The sequence below is a fragment of the Doryrhamphus excisus genome, linkage group LG20 (genome assembly GCF_037039965.1).
Source record: "Doryrhamphus excisus strain RoL-2023G ecotype Guam linkage group LG20, RoL_Dexc_Guam_v1.1, whole genome shotgun sequence".
NCBI classification, from domain to species: Eukaryota; Metazoa; Chordata; class Actinopteri; order Syngnathiformes; family Syngnathidae; genus Doryrhamphus; species Doryrhamphus excisus.
Genome location: NC_136376.1, coordinates 12448774 through 12465934, shown reverse-complemented (window position 1 = coordinate 12465934; position 17161 = coordinate 12448774). Strand labels below are relative to the sequence as shown.

The 17161-nt window shown below is 39.4% G+C and overlaps 1 protein-coding gene across 3 annotated transcripts; it reads right to left on the bottom strand.

Annotated features, from left to right (window-relative positions):
• Positions 1-159: 159 nt before the first annotated feature.
• mertka (c-mer proto-oncogene tyrosine kinase a) lies at positions 160-16946 on the bottom strand. Of its 3 annotated transcripts, none has more exons than XM_058058460.2 (20): positions 16681-16946; positions 16529-16616; positions 14837-15149; positions 14495-14595; positions 14257-14427; positions 9795-9881; positions 9162-9277; positions 8898-9087; positions 8117-8262; positions 6180-6315; positions 4168-4324; positions 3593-3681; positions 3168-3263; positions 2986-3066; positions 2821-2913; positions 2634-2752; positions 2451-2560; positions 2210-2369; positions 1034-1170; positions 160-940 (listed from the first exon to the last, which is right to left on the bottom strand). In XM_058058460.2, the coding sequence occupies exons 2-20, from the start codon at positions 16608-16610 to the stop codon at positions 496-498; spliced, it is 2829 nt and encodes a 942-aa protein (XP_057914443.2). In that variant the 5' UTR covers positions 16611-16616; positions 16681-16946; the 3' UTR covers positions 160-495. The 3 variants fall into 3 exon arrangements, with proteins under 3 accessions (XP_057914443.2, XP_057914441.2, XP_057914442.2); XM_058058458.2 differs by having other exon boundaries at positions 16529-16629; positions 16685-16946; XM_058058459.2 differs by having other exon boundaries at positions 16685-16946.
• Between the last annotated feature and the right edge of the window lie 215 nt (positions 16947-17161).

Sequence of the window (17161 nt, the reverse complement as noted above, 5' to 3'; positions counted from 1 at the left end):
GGAGGAGATTGTTTTAGCGACCAGATTGGCGAATTTCAAAAATTGTAATTGAATGCATAAAAAATTATTATATTTGCAGTTTTGAATCTGCTGTATACGAATTTCCCTCATAGTAAAACATTTTCGACCACTATAATTGTCAAGGCTTTACGATAATGGAAAGAAAATTGTCTATAAGCCTATAAATTGTTTATTCTTACAGTATACAATATACATTTATGTATGTTATTTACATTTCATATTTACATCAACAGCAACCAAATAATTCACTACAGGATATTTCACAGTCCAGTGAATCCTAAGCTTATGAGACATGTGCAAAAACATGTTTTAAAGTTGAAATACACTTTCATCACTGACCAATACTGTCATCATTTCCTTGAGGAACTGATTAACATCAAGACTGTTCCCAGTGCAACATGGCCAAAAATGTTTAGTACTCAACCACTGCATGCCGTTTTTTTAATACAGTTTTAAACATCTGGGTACCAAACTTTACAGCAGAAGAGAAGTATCACTTGAGATGTGATCTGTCCCTGTACCATCAGGAGCCATATTTCTGTTTGAGTGACTTGAAGAGCCACTCGATAATAGAGGAGTGTCCAGTGTTGGCAATCGCAGTGAAGGATCTGGAGAGATAACCACAACATAACGATCATCATCGTCATCCTCATCCTCCATGCTGCCGTGAATATCTGCAGTAGTTGTTGGGTTTTCTGCTTGAGGGCAGCTGCAAGAAGGCAAGGAGCTAAGCACTGGATATTCTGTAGCATCTCGATCCCTGTCCTCATCCTGGAAGCTGGTGTTAATATAGATGATATCCTCTTTGCTCGAAGACTCTGGAAGCCTTTCTGTGAGTTTTTCCAACATTTCTCGCAATCGGGGAAAGAGGGGTCGGTCCAACGGATCAGCCCTCCAGCAACTATACATGATCTCGTACCTAGTCACAACGATAAAACACAGATAGCACGCATATAAAACAGCACCTCTAAATTATAGAGTCAAATCCGTGCATCAGGTAGAAAACACTCACAGTTCGTCCAAACAGTCTGCTGGCTGCTTCAACCTGTGTCCTTCAAGGAGGTAGTCATAAATCTCATGGTTCTGGATGCCAGGATATGGCGTCATCCCCCGTGTCGCAATCTCCCACATGGTTATACCGAATGCCCACTGCAGGACGACACAATAATTTATTTAATCTATTAATGCACAATGCTGATAACAATGCTGAGTCACACAAGTACTGCGACAATTGGCAACGCCACGTTAAGGAAGCAGAACAGCTTCCTTTCTTCTGGGAAGACTTTCTACAACATTGTTATGATAATCATTGTTTAATTTCGTAGTTCATGCCAATAGCATTTAATGGAATTGGGGTCACACAAAAGTCACCTAAGCCAGCTGTTTGGGTGCTGGAGCAAAGCCATGCTGTAAAAGGACCCTCACACAAATTTGGCAGCATAAAATTATGCAAATGTCTTGCTGTATATGCTGGAAGAGAGTACAATGTCGGTGCTCATTCAAATTAGTACTGTACAAACAGTTATTCCAGTAAATTACTGGATTGACCCAGAAAAACAAGGCTACCTTTAATACAAGACAACCCCCCCCCTTTTCTCAATCCATTTTTGAAAAAAAAAAGAATGTACAGTGCATTCGGAAAGTATTCACAGCGCTTCACTTTTTCTACATTTTGTCATGTTACAGCCACATTCCAAACTGTATTAAATTAATCTCTTAACATGACAAAATGTGGAAAAAGTGAAGCGCTGTGAATACTTTCCGGATGCACTGTATGTTTATGTTTAAAATCAAGTAAAACAACTCGCAAATTACAATAAAAAAAATCTCATCTAGTCAGTTGTTGATAACTCTGATTACCATTGTCGTAAAAGTATCATAATTTCCTCCTCTCTCGCTTTCAAAGCTGGTGTTTGTGAGTGACAGGAAGAAAAGCTCTGACTCGCTCTAATAAAAGTCATTTGGTGCCAGCTGCTGTGTAAATCTCTATAACCAGAAAAATACTGTCTTATATTCAGCTCAATACAGGTAATTGAATACTGTATATGGTGTCCAAAGACTTTTGCTCACATAGCAAAGGTCAAAACACACATTGTATTTTTAAAGATGTATGCATCAATTATGAACAAAATGCTGCACAAACAGAGAAGCAGTTAAAAGACAAGGAAATATTATGGAATGTGCTTACCACATCGCTTTTTACAGTAAAAACTCTGTCTGCCAGACTCTCTACTGCTATCCATTTGACAGGCATTTTGGCTATTCTGCCCTGCCTGTAATAATCTCCACTGTAGATCTTCTTGGATAATCCAAAGTCTGCCACACATACTGTCATATCATCACGGAGCCTACAGACAAAAACACAAAAGAACACTTGAAAGGTAGGAAAATACAACACAAACTGCGTCAGTGCCGCTACAAAAACTCACATGCAGTTGCGAGCAGCCAGGTCGCGATGTAGAAAGTTTCGACTGCTGAGATACTCCATGCCCGAAGCAATGTCCACCATGAACTTTAAGAGCGTCTGTGTTGGCAAGAACTGAGGAATAACAACAATGCATCGGTCAAATATTGAAAAGTGTTCAGAATGTATAATTCCACAGATTCTTTACAATTGGATTCTCTCCTAAGCGCGAACGCAGCAAGAAGGTGTGTAGATCTCCATATTTCATGAAGGGCAGAATAACCATTGGCTTAGGGAAGTGTCCGGAGCCCATTTCCAGGCACACACCTATGAAAAATCACAATTTCTGCGTTATCAGAAAGCAAACATGATGCTGAGTAATGTGTTTGTCCTACCAAGCAGTCTGATGACATTTGGATGGTGGAAATCTTTCATGCAGGCCGCCTCATTTAGGAACTCCTCTATTTCTCTCTGGTAAAAGCTATCCACTGTAGAACAAATGAAATAATGACCACTTCTTTTAAATGATGATATGATTCTTATAGTAGTAAAATGCTTACATTTCATTGTCTTCACAGCTACTTTTTCTGAAGTCCCGTCTGGTTGTCTTAAATGTCCTTCCACCACTGAACCAAATTCACCTGACAGTGAAGGCCAAAAAAACCCACTCAATTTAAATTCACTCCATAACTAAATCATATTTGTTTTACTTTACTTTACCAAAACTCAGCTGCTCACTCACCTTCTCCGAGGACCTTTCCAATGGACAGCACGTTCCTCATGATCATTACATCCTGAAGTTTGGCTTGGAGCTCATCGCTAACTCCAAGGTTTCCAACTGCAGACAAAAGTAATTTTTTTTCCCACATGAATGTAATCTACATTTGTTGTAACCCTTATGGGCTGTGGTCAAAATGCTTTGGAAGACATGCTAACATACAGCATATATGTAATACAGATATGAATGACTTATGCGTGATTAGTTGCCAAGTTGTGGTGTAGTGGTTAGCGTTCTGAACTTCGGAATCTCCACTAGTAAGCATCATTGGTATTTGTCAGGGAGGGCATCCGGAATATAAAATCAGTATGCGGATCAATAAATCTGCTGTGGCGACTCAGTGATCAGGAAAAAGCCGAAAAGAAAGAAATATATATATCTGTACATACATGTTATCCCAACAGCAGCACGATTGTAGGACCTCTGAGGTCTGTACTGGATGACCGGCTGGGGCTTCTGTCCACTTCCCAACACCTGCCTGCAGGGGGAGCCATGGAAAAAGAAAAATTAATAATCAATCTATCTTCATGTCTTATGTCTATAAACACAGGCTGGCATTGAGTACAGGAGCTAGGTCAAGTGGGGAATCTCTCTGAGCTTTCAAGGGTCTGTTGTTTTCTTTCACGTGTGATGACACATTTCTATCTGCATCCTGACAGGCAGGAATGAGTCATTGACGTTTTGAATCTACAATGACAACCTTTTCACACCAGCAGCTGCACGATTATACTTGCTTCAGCTGCAAAGAGTAGTGATTAAGAGGAAGCAAAGACAGAAGAGTCATGTTTTTTTCCAGGTCTACTGAGGTTCACAGTTGTAAAAAGATGACTCAGCTCACCTTGTGAACAACTAAGCAACATCACATTACAGACTGAAGGGAAAGCAATTTCACAGATAAGGTCATTACATTTACAGATAGAGTTGATGATTACATCAACTTCAGAGTCCAAGGGTTTAAGCATACCCAAGCCAGGAGTCAGATGTCCTGTTGTGTACACAGATAGCCCCCCAGAGGACAAGCATCAAAAGACAGACTCCACACACCACACCCAGGACTATGCTGACAGAGTCTGGTATCTTCGTACCAGGACTGGAGGATGGTGATGGGCCAGATCCTGAGACTGAGAAATTTTGGGGAAAAAAAACATATTACTTTATTTACATTTGACTGGAACAGCTGATACAAAAGCACAATGAATGATAGCTATCCCAAACATACGTACATAACGTCTGAGGTTTAACACAATCCATAAAGTGTCTTTGTCTGTGTCCCTGTTAAATAACAATAGTCCTAAATCTAGGCAATATATAATAACATTTAGCTTAACTCTAGTTTCATAAAAACATATATTTTATCTCAACTGGTGAATCTTATAAGAGCATTTGGCTTAAATCTTGCCTTGTAACAGTAACATTTTACTTAAATCTAGCTTTTGTCCTGAGAGCTTGCTTTAAACGTGGGCCTGATTATAATTTTAGGACTCATTACATTCACAAAACATATTCCAGTTATAAGAAATCTAGCCAAGCAAATTTTGCTTACCCTGCTGATAGAAGGTTTGCTTGAGGTAAAAAGGAAAGATAATTTGGCCTTGTGTCAAGTATGGCTGTTAATACAGTAAACCTCGGATATATCGGACTCGGATATATCGGAAATTCGCTCACAACGGACAGATAAAAAAGAACCAATTTTTCTGTAATGCATTTCCAATAAAAATTCATTGCATATATCAGATTTTTTATAACGGATTTCGCCTATTTCGGACAAAATCTCCAGTCCCGTTCCAATTTCCCTTGCATATATCGGATGGCCGCATCGTGGCCTTTGATCCATCTTTGATCCATGTTCACGGCCAAAGCTGAAGATTATAACATCTTTGTGTGAATTACAGACATGTACATGAGCATGTACAACGAAATAAAAAATCACATGCTATTGAAATGTATGGGAACTTGCCGACTTGTCAATAGCCTGTGACGTCATTATCGTTTGCGTTTACGTTTATCGTTTGGTTTCTAAACCTCCCTAATAGCAACAAGAAGGCATTTCTACAGATTTGAGAATTTTTATTTTTATTTTATTTCGTTGTACATGCCCATGTACATGTCTGTAATTCATACAGAGATGTTATAATCTTCAGCTTTGGCTGTGAACATGGATCAAAGAAAGTTCCCCCATGGCATTGCGCGTCCGTGTAATGAATGTGGCAGGAAGGGTAGGCCCTAGGTCTACATGAGGCCAAATCCCAAAACAGTAGTGAGGTTAAGATCACGTAGGCCTACATTATGCTAATCTTGGTGATGTCACTGGCTATTGTCTTTCTCCTGGCTCCAGATTTAGGACAAATATAAAAGTGAGTGACGTCAATAATACTCGCACAGCAGTGAATGAGATCTTAACCTCACTATTGGAAATAACGTAGGCCTGACGGGCGTAACAGGGCCTAGCTTAATTAACAATTTGTTATGCTCAGAGTCCAATAAATTTAAATTCTCATTACCTTACGTCTCTTTTCATTGCCCAGTCCAGGTACATTGGAAACATAGTCAAGGAAGTGCCTTTTTATAACGGATAAATCCGATTTACGCATATACCGGATATAAATCCGATATATGCGTAAAATGGACATTTTCCGGTATACGCATATAATGGATTTCGCTTATATCGGACAAAACCAGTGGGAACAAGGGGGGCGTGCAAGAGGCTTTCATTTTAATATAGCCCTGCCAACATGTACAATTGTATTCAACATGTACTCAACATGCAATTTGACTCTTGAGTATGCTTGTATGCTCTTCAGGTTTTGCATGACTTTTGAGGTATATTGCTCCAGAAATATTTAGTAGAAATTTTGTACTGTGCAACTACAGCAGCATTCAAATTCAGGATGTCGCACTCTACGTATTTAACAAAAACAAAACCAGGTCCGCTTTATCAAGTAGCAGGAACTACGTAAAATCACCAGAGTAACTTACTGTCCTCTGGCACAAACAACAAGACTTGTGGGCTGATCATGCCGCTCCCTGCACGTGTGCATGCTGCCACCTCCACACTGTAACTGGTGTTGAAATCCTGCACTGCTACCAAGGCCATGTTGGTGGAGCTGTGGACCTGAGCGACACACAGAACATGAGTCACAGTGCAAAAATCACATTCATTTGTCCAGTGCTTATCTTTTCAAGGTTAATCATTACACATTTAGAGCTAACAATCGGGAAAAATAAGGTCACTGGCTTGGTTTTAATAGTTAAATATGAAAGTGAAACTCAAATCTACATGGTCAGGAACATCTCACGTGACATCTCAAAGCTTGAACCGCTAAAGCACTTGCCATGACCTTGTTGTCAGAATGGCCGCATCCTATTTTTCTCCATATACCTGTACATTATAATGCTCAAAGCTACAACTTAAAAAAGTTGAAGCAAACACTCGTTAACGGGAATAAACCTTTCCACTCCCAAAATTCTATGGAACCGTGTGCATTGGCGACCAATGATAATGCCCAGAAAAAAGGAAATGTTATTGACCTCCTGCAATGGGAGTGACCATGTGACAGACATAGCCTTGTATTTCACAACAGTCCATGGTAGCATCTGTGGTTCCTCTGTGTTCTCAATGTGCTGACAGTCTGACGGTCCATGCTGAACCCATGATTAACACAATACGTTGTGTCTGTGGCACCAAACTGAGCATGTGCTTACAATGCAAAATAGTTACACTTCTGTGATTCAGTAAGATCTTAAATTGTGCTATACAGTGGACCCTCGGTGTTCGAATGCCCAGTATGATTTTGTATGATTCAGTATTCACTTTTCTTACCATTCGGTTTTAAGCAAACTCATTGGAACGGATTAAAAATAAAGCCAGAGGTTCCACTGCACACTTATACAACCTATACACACACTTCCAGTCAGTGCTGATATTTAGACTCTTTTGTGGACGCTGTTGTGATGTCAGCAACCGAGTGGACTACAAAGGGGATGTAAGCCTACGATACACATCCTGTTGTAGTCATATACTGTACCAAAGACTCTGGTGACTCACGGCCACATGCCAAATGACGAAAAACACAGACAATTTTTTCACACATCAGCTTCCTTAACTTCCCCGCCGACAGGAAGACCGGGAAATATACCATTGTATTAGAAAGCACTAAAGCCACAAACAAAAAAAAAGCCATAGTGCAAAAACATATAATTGATAAATATGCAAGTGAGTATACAGAATTGCTCTTGCTCTTTCCCATGTTTGTTGACACTTGGACAGATATAAAGTACTGTAGCTGACATCCAACTGAGCCACATTGTTCTTATATTATTAGTCATTCTTTTGTCATTGTTCTCTTGTTCTCTTTTAATTTTTGTAAAAAGTATGTTGAAACATCCACCCTATTTTATGCAATGACTGTAATTACTAGAAATTTTTAATTCTGGCCAATCATTTCAGTAGTGAGCCCACATGTAAACATTTTGTGTTGATTTCATTCATGCAGGAACACATTAATAAAGTGAATGAATGGCTAATCAATTAACTAAATTTCCTTAATTAACCAATTGGGTTTATTTTTTGAAATATTATCGTTGATGGGATGGAATAATCGCTCTGTGAATGTTCTGAAATCTGTTTCAATGCCAGTGTTGTATCAAGCATTTCATGAAAATCAATTGACTACTACGCCTATCCCTAATTATCAACAAGCAAATACATCTTGCGCGTTTATTGTGAGTACAACCGTATACATCTCTCATGATAAGTGTTTATCAAAACCTATGACTCTATCCTTATATTACTTCTACTTAATTTATTGTTCAATATATTGTATAAGAGCTCATAGAAATGCTGTAGGAACAAACCCAGTCCTTAAACTAAGACAGAAAAGCAACATAATCACCAGATCCATGAAGTAGCTCACCTTGTTTACATGTGCCCCATGTCTCACAATAATGTCGTAACCTTGCAAGATTCCATTAATCTTATCATCCGGTGGGGGCCTCCACTTGACAACCAGCCATGACCCATTCAGCTGCACGGTCACATCTCGAGGATAAACTGATGGCACTGTGAATATGACCAGAATTGCATTACAGAGTTATGCCACTATCATCACTATTATATTAAAACATTGCAGCACCAGCAGCAACTTTAATGGGAAACGACCGATTAAAGAAAGAATGTCCTGTTTAAACTCTGATAGAAGTTTGGTATGTGGTTCTTTCCTGGTTAAAATATCCCCTACAGTGGCTCCAGAAAGGAAACTCCACCCTGTTAGGTCTTTTGTGAGGAGTGAGGCCACTCCTATTTCCTATACATACTCTTTGGGAAAATTGGAGGAACCTGCCAAAGACAGGGCAGGTAGTACAGTCCCATTACCACACGGGATCTTATATATTGTAACTACCGATTAGTGCTGTAACATTTATGTTCTGCTATCTGTTTGTGAACGCATCTTGTTGTGACTGTTATTGATGGATAGTGTTGTTGTGGTTGTAATGAGTCAGTGTTAAGGTTGGCAATACAACTTAAAAGGAGTGTCACATTCTGTGTGATTCTATAAGGATGCTACAGTATCTTAAAAGTGAAAGTATATATACATTATTGTATATGTTTCAGTACTTAAAGTGATGGCGGAATAAACATAAAATCTTGTTCTGAACCGAAGTACTATTTGCATAGTTCCTGAAGGAGTAACACACCTCCCTCTGTTGTGATACTCTGGATCCAAGGAGAAATTGGAGAAGCCCCCACGTCATTGCTGCAGGAAATGCTCATGTTGTAAGGAGTCATGGCTTGCAGGCCAGAGACTTCCCACTGGAACGGAGGCACCGTGACGTTGATGAACCTGGTGATTGTCACCTCCCCTAACCTCCGGCTCACTTCTTTCACCTTCAATGGCAGAGGGAATGTGAAATGATCCATCTGTGGCTGTTAATATGTTATCTACCAGATTGGACACTTACCCTGATGTGGCACTTGGTTAATGGCGAGAAGCCGTCATGTCCAGGCACCCATTTTAGCGTCAACTTACCGGACTCCCTCGCAATCACAGTGATGTTTGACACAGGACTGGGAAGCGCTACAAAACACAATAAACATTTATCATCAGCATACTCGCAAAATATCTCAAAACTGTGTGTGAATGCAACAATGATCATTACATCATAACATAAAGAAATTCCCTGGGAGTCACATATTTTAATTAGTGTAATGTATTGCTTGAGCAGTATTTTTGACTTGCTGTATTTGTACTATCAATGGATTTTAGGTTTTCGTGTGATTTTAGTCCCAATGTGTTAATCCTAGGGCTGTCAATCAATCGCAAATGGACTGTTCAGGTGATCTAAGAAGACGTTTCGCCTCTCATCCGAGCAAGCTTAGTTCATTAGTCCATGCTCAAAGACTAGGTGAGACACACAGCAGTTAGACGAGATAGGACAGCTAGATCTAATCTACATATCTTCTACAGAAATGGTTTGGCTCTTCAGTGGTGTCAAATGACCATCGGTAGGATTCAATCTATGTATGTCATTGCATTGACAGTGCTGTCATTTTGAGCTTCCATTTTCCCTCATACAGCATACACCATATTTTACCTTTAATGTTGATGTTTGCCTCTCTCGATGTACTGACCCCCTTGGAGTTGTAGGCTTCACAGCTGAACTGAGTGTGCCTGTTCACCCCTAGAATGGCCACATTGATTAGGATACGTGAATACCAGTTCCAAAGCTTAGCAGCGTCTGAAAAATTTAGGAAACACCAAAAACACCAGCTGCAAATTCTCGTCTGTCTTTTTCAGAGGTAACAGATTCATATTAGCTCTATGTGAAAAATGTGAATATGTTTTAGCTGAAAAAAATGGCACACTAATGGTGAGTTCCTTCTTTATTTTACTAAGACGTTTTGGTCTTCAAATGTCTATTGTCCTGGCTGTTTTTCTTCCCAAAGCCACAAGTGCTGCCCAGTTACAAAAGGGCTGGAACAAATGTCCCTTTTGTGCTCCATTTCTTTCCACAATGCAAGCCACAACACAGCCAAAGAGAAAGTACTGAAAGAGGCATGGGATGTTTTGTTTGTATTTTGAAAAGTATCTTGACGCTTTTCTGGAACACCAGTGTATAAACACTTTACACAAACACTGACCACGCCACATTTTTCTGCTGTTAACTTTCAACTGTCAAAGTGTGACGTGCAATTAACTTTGACAATTCAGTGAAGACTTTGAGAGTACCCTGCGAATACCTCAGCACATTTGTGGGCAAGCTGTACAAATGCCAGACTGCATGCCTCACCGTTAAAATGCACAGCAAACAGATGTTGGAGGCTTAGCAAAGTGGAAGTGAGCAGGTTTGACTCAAGTCACTACTGGAACCAGATCCAGTCATGGGACATGTGAAAAACAAAACAGAAACTTCAATAATGACAGGTTTTCAGGGAAAGGAAGTGTGACACCAAAATCTGCGCCTTACATAAGTATATTTGTAAAATTGGCTACTTACAAAAGATTTTCAGGGTTTAAAGTACCACATTTGTGACCAAATAGCACACAATGCTGCAGCGGTTATTTAATAAACTGATACTCCACCTCACATAAAGATGTCAAATGCCCAAAAAGTTGTACAATTAAACAATTTTTTTGTATTACAGTGGTTATAGTTGTATGTGTGACCGTTGGTAATGTTAAACTGTCACTGGAGCCTATCCCAGCTGTCTTCGGGCGACAGGCGGGGTACACCCTGGACTGGTCGCCAGCCAATCACAGGGCACATATAGACAAACAACCATTCACACTCACATTCATACCTATGGACAATTTGGAGTCGCCAATTAACCTAGCATGTTTTGGAATGTGGGAGGAAACCGGAGTACCCGAAGAAAACCCACACATGCACGGGGAGAACATGCAAACTCCACACAGAGATGGCCGAGGGTGGAATTGAAGCCTGGTCGCCTAGCTGTGAGGTCTGCGTGCTAACCGCTCGACCGCCATGCAGCCCCATTTTCACTTTTGTGACCTATAAATGTAGTTAGAATGTTGTATTGTCATATTAAACTTTGTGATGTCACAGAGGAACAGACTTCCTTATACGGTTCATAGTTAGGAAGCACTTTGGTGTGACCAATCACAGTGGAGTGGCCATGCTCGGAGGCAGGCTGTGTGTGGAATAAATTTGTTCCACTCAATCTGCAAATGCGCAATAGCATGGAATAGTCCATTGCATGAAATGGGGAAACAGTCTAAACAATCATAAAAGATTACGCATTTTGATGTAGTTTTAAGCACAGTGATTAAGATTAAAACAGTACTAAGTACTTTAAATCTAAGAAAAAAAATCGTTTTTTATTAATTTTTGGGGGGGCAGGCAATTTCCATTGTTTGCATAATGGTATGACTGGCACTGCTGCCAACTTCTGGTTATTGGGCTCAGAGAGCTAGCTCGGCTCCAGATACTCCCCCTCAAGCCTTGTGAGCAGGCTAAAAGTCTTAGTGTTTTATTTGACTGCGAGCCTGACTTTTAAGCACACATCAGGTCCATTACTATGGTTTTTACCATTTAAGGAATTTTGACAGAGTGAGACCTGTTCCTGTCCAGAGCCAATGCTCTTGTAATGAAAAGACCTTTCTGGTCTTCCAAAGACAAATATTAACCAGCTCCGATTACCTCAGCTGCTCACCTGCTCACAGGAACCAGAATGAGAGAGCACACCGATTCTGAAATGTCTGCACTGGCACCCTGTGAGTTTTAGAATGGATTTATAAAATACTTTCACTGTTCTGCTCTTAAATGCTATTAGCGCCCTTTTACATATCAGTTTTGCTTTCAACATTTGAACATTCCCAAAACTAATTTTCTAATAATCCCAGTAGTCAGAAAAACTAAAACTCACAAAGCACCATTTTTTAAAATATATGTAATTGTTTGTATCTTTTATCTGTTGTTGTTGTTTTCTCTTATTTGATTATATTTTTGTGGATGGGAGGGGAAGAGGTCAAGGTCCTTTCTGTTGTAGAACCGTGAATTGTATGAAAAGCCCTTTGTGTTATAGGTTTCTTTGGATGTAGAGTGCCATGCAAATAACATCCGAGTGAATGACTGTTAAGTTGATTGTAAAGATAGAAACATTAAAAAATGGAGCAAATTCAGAGTAGTAAGTGGTTGGCTGGGAGTACAGAAGGAGGAAGTTTAGCAGCATAAATTTAGCAGCCTATAATCGTGAGGTTTTTGGAAAGCTGTTTGTAATACCAAGTTTCCATTTATACAGTCAAGTACTGGCAAATAAAGACACTACTTTTCTCTGCTGTATACCACTTTTCAGTGAACCCAACTGGATCTTGTTTTAGGAGAAGTACACTCAATTATCCTATTATGATGCAGGCTTGTTTGTTCTGAAGCTGAAGCTGCCAGTTCAGCAAAGCAGTTCATGTTGAATGTTAAGACACTGGACAAAAATGGAATCGTGTTACCTTGAAAGGTCATACAATTGAACCAAAGTCTTTCAATAACCAAATAAGTAATTACTAAGTAACAAATGTTGCATAGAAACAATGTAAACATGTACAATATATGCAATCAGCATCCCTCACTGGAGCTCAATTATTTCATAGAATATTGAACACTTGTCTGAACAGGTCATAAAGGTTTGATGATGGTGAAAGGCTAACGAAAATTGTTTTAGAATTTGAACCTTCAGGGAGATTAATCAACTCCGATATGAACATTTAAAGACGGAAATGGGTATACATGTTGCATGAGAGAAGTGTGCAGTACAGTGAGTTTTGTGAAAGTATTGCGCTCTGGTCGCCTGCAGCCTCCAGCCCCTCCTTGCTGAGGTAGTGGGCAGGCCGGTGAATGAGGTCTTTGTCCCTGGAGCCAACCCCCGAACAGGGTGCCCGTAAATGTCCCCCCCACACCCCATCCCCATCCAGCGCAGGCCCCTTGCACACACTGGACCAAAGCACAGCTCGGATCCTTTAACCCATTCCACGACTGGACGTGTCTGTGTAGCCTGCGGCCAGCTCAAAATGAAGGCTAGACAAGAGCCAAGCGATTCAACTTCCAATAACAAATGTTTGTTTTGCAGAGAGGCACCATTTCATCCCAAAAATTAGATACCCCCACATTCAGTATAAACTGCATCATGTACTGAACAATTATTTTTAACTACAAAATATGAACAAATACATCCTTCATCATTTATATAAAAGTTTTGGAAAAAATTTAATATTTGAACTAATTCAGATTTTTAGATATATTTTTTTGTTTTGTTTTGCAACAACAATGAATATATCAAGAAAATAAGGTCCCATTTTAATAACTACCAGCTAGCACTGGTGTTCCAATCACTGACTTTGTATGAATGGCAGGCAGCTGTTAAACACTCAACATTTACGATGGCCTCAGTGTCACCAAGCACGGTGATAAATCTCTTTGTATAAGCACAGCAGAGGTGCTGAGACAGCGGAGATAAAGCAGAATAGAAACCACCAGCAGACGATACCAAGCCTACTTTGCTTATATTATAAAAAGATATATTTTTTGACTGACGTGACAAGACAGTACAGTTTTGAGTTACGGTACTTCAGTTTTCATATTATATATGCAATTTACAGACTCAGACAGTGTTTGACAGTGAAACCTCACAAATCATAAAGGAAGCTTTATAAGTGCCCGATTCAACTCACACCCATAAAACCAATTAAATGACTGTATAGTTTGGCTGCACGATTCTGCTAAAAATATGGATCATCATTTTCCTGGATAGATTGGGCATTGCGATTCTCTTGGCCAATTTTTTTACACACACACCATGATCAGGCCCATGTGCAGACATTTAAAGAAATCACATTTTCAAAAATATTATTAGCATCATTAGACTCCTCATTGGCTTGTCCTGCTTTTAAAGAATTTTTCAAACTCCTCTGCCGTTATGGAATTCATAACTGTTGACGAGGGACTTTCTTGAAAGAAATTAATAGAAATACAAACAATCCATTGCAGACTAATAAGGCTAAACTTTACATTATATACAAAGCTGATTAAAGGAATGTGGGCTCACCTTCCACAGAGTAAGTGCTGGGAGATGTATGGTAGTCACTATCGGGTATTCCATCACGCAGCCAGCGAATGTTAACAGGATCTGGAGGTCCGACCGCCTCACATGACAAAGTAAAAGGTGAGTCCTTTGTTATGTTTTTGTCCTCCGGTTGCTGGAGAAATGTTGGAAGACCTGCAAAGACAACCTATTACGGTAAATCATGCGGACATCTAAAATCCAAAAGTTGTTTTAAACTTACCTTCTACCTTGATAGTGATTGGCTGAGAATCCATCATCATGTTGCCGATGCTGAGCCTGCAGCGATATTCTCCAGCATCCACCCTCTGTACTTGAGTAATACTGTATGACATTATACAGAGGTTATAAACTAGACTGCCACTGCCACTTCCAAGTGTCAGTATATATAAAAAATAATAAAACCATTATATTATTACACAATTGGAAATTCATTTGATTATTAAATTATCACAAGTGAAGTGAGAATGTCAAGGTCTCAAAAATAATATCTCTCACTCCAACAAGCTCCCCTTTTTTACCTTTTTTATTTTTTAAAAAGAATATAAGAATCATTTTCCCATACCTGACAGTGGAGAGGAGAGTCGTAACGCTGTCTGTGATGGTCTGCAGTTCATTGATCATCACCTGCATATTTCCAGCCAGGTCCTGGCCGTTCTTCATCCACAAGATGGTGGGCTCCAGTCTGGTATCGGGGATATCAATGGAGCAGCTGAACTTGGCCTCGTGTCCTTCCGATAGCTCCAGGGAATCTGTAGTGGTCCTGAAATTAAGGCGCTTGAGCTCATCAGGACTCAGGTACGCCTTTGAAGCATGGTCCTGCACGACCAGAGGCTCAGAGCTTCTGACGGGGTGAAGATGCTTCCTGGATTCCTGAGCTGTTCACACAGTGGAGTAATTTGTTAATAAATAGAAATAGTTTTAGACAAGCAGTCCAAGTTAAATGTTCCAAATGTTGTACAGTTTGGAGTTTAGCCAGTTTTCTGGAAATATGTGGTATGCTTCAAAGGGTAAAACCATCTTCAGATCAGTCAGCAGGTGTGTTTAGCTTTTTCTTTTGATTTTTTTTGTGTTTTTGTGAGGCCACCACTGATGGGTACAAGTAATGGCAACAATGGAAACTGACTGCAACATAGGTTCTGGCTGCTCAGTCCAATATGAACAGTACAATTGATGCATGTTTTTGGAATGCCGGAGTACCCGGACAAAATGCACACATGAGGATATATGCAGGTGATGTATGCAGTCTCCACCAAAAATGCCCAAATGGAGATTCAAACCCTCAGTCTCCTCTATGTGAGGATACCACTCGTCCCAGTACAAAATATTAAATTGTGACTAAATACACAAATGTAATTTTGCTAAGCACAAACTTACAAGAATAGCACGCAGTTTTACTTTAGTCTTGCTTTAGTTTTATTTAGTCTTATGAGCCACATTACAGGGACAGTACATATTAATAGAAATTTGTCAATTTCTGTCATTTCATTTACATTATTAGCAACATGTTTTCTTTTAAATTGGAATGAAGTTGAAGTTCAACTTTGAAGAAAGTTATTATGTAGTACCTTTGTCAAAACATATTCATATTACAACATATGCTAAATGTGTATTATAATACAATTTGCAAAAATACCCCTTTTTCCTCCAAATCCTTTGTCATCCAAATTGAGACTAAAAAACCACATGCCTCATTGCAAAACAAAAGTAATATTTCTTTATACTTATTGTCACTATACTTATAGTCACTAATAACGGTACACAGGTAAATTTTGACAGTTATCATCCAATAACATTCAATTTTCACCACTTTATGTAGTTCCACGAATTTCTATAGAGAGCAAAAGTTATGTATGCAGGTTATTATTGCTGAAACTGATGTTGGAATTAGGACAATATATTTCAGCTAACAAAATAAACAACCTAATCTTTCACTTTAAGCATAATAGGTTAAAGTTTAACTCCATGGCTCAGCAAAAAAATAAATAAATAACACAGATCTAATGTATTGAATAAGTGGTCATTATTCACCTGATTTGATTATATGAAAATGAAGCACAGATAAGACTATCATTGAGGAATGTACTGTAGGTCTTTAAAGTGGTACTTATGTTGCCCCTTGGAAAGGAATTTCAATTTGTTCTGGCTGCATTCTTGTCACGCACACTTTGCTGGATCCACTGTTGCTGGATCGTGTAAAACCTGCTTAGAGGCGTGAAATGAATCAAAGACACCCTGAATTTCACAAACACGTTACCGTTGCTGGAAATCCACACAGTCAGTGCCATGGTTGCAGTGGAGAGAAAAATTCCAAACCATCCTGAGACGATCTTTGCCATTTTTCTCTGCAGTGGGAAACTAAAAACTTGATAATTATTCCAATGTAGCCTTGAATGCACGGTCACTGACCTACATCACACTAGAGGACCGTCGACGCAGCTTGCTTATCCAGAATCATGTTGGAATCACTGCTGGAAGAAAAAAAAAGTTTACTTGTGGCGACGTCACAGCAGGGATCCCATGGAGGTGGTACGCAGGATAGGAACGATTTATCTATCAACTCTGCCACCATGTGGTCATCTTCAGCAATCCGGCCTATTAATTCAGTCAATTCACAAAAACCTTATTTGACCCGGGGTCAATTGCGTGCACAATTTTGTCTTCCCGGTCAAAAATGACCGTTCTATTAAAACCTTTGTAATTAACTTATTTTCTTGTGAACCTTCCAAGTTTAGAACTTTTATTGGTATGTTTCATTAAGCTCATGTATCCTAAATCAGAGTTCCAAACAAACCTAATTTCTAGATTTTGGCTATCAGAAATAATTTGATGAAACATATATCCGTCACGGAACTTTGACAAGCGTAAAACGAAAATAGTTTCAGTTGGC

What these genes read in the sequence shown, in the direction of transcription:
- mertka (XM_058058460.2), bottom strand. Translation starts at nt 16,610, where the DNA reads ATGGCAAAGATCGTCTCAGGATGGTTTGGAATTTTTCTCTCCACTGCA. An exon ending in GGCAAACATCAACATTAAAG is followed by an intron (nt 9,278 to 9,794) that starts GTAAAATATGGT and finishes TGTGTTTTGTAG; the next exon opens with CGCTTCCCAGTCCTGTGTCA. An exon ending in AGCTGTGAAGACAATGAAAT is followed by an intron (nt 2,914 to 2,985) that starts GTAAGCATTTTA and finishes TTTGTTCTACAG; the next exon opens with TGGATAGCTTTTACCAGAGA.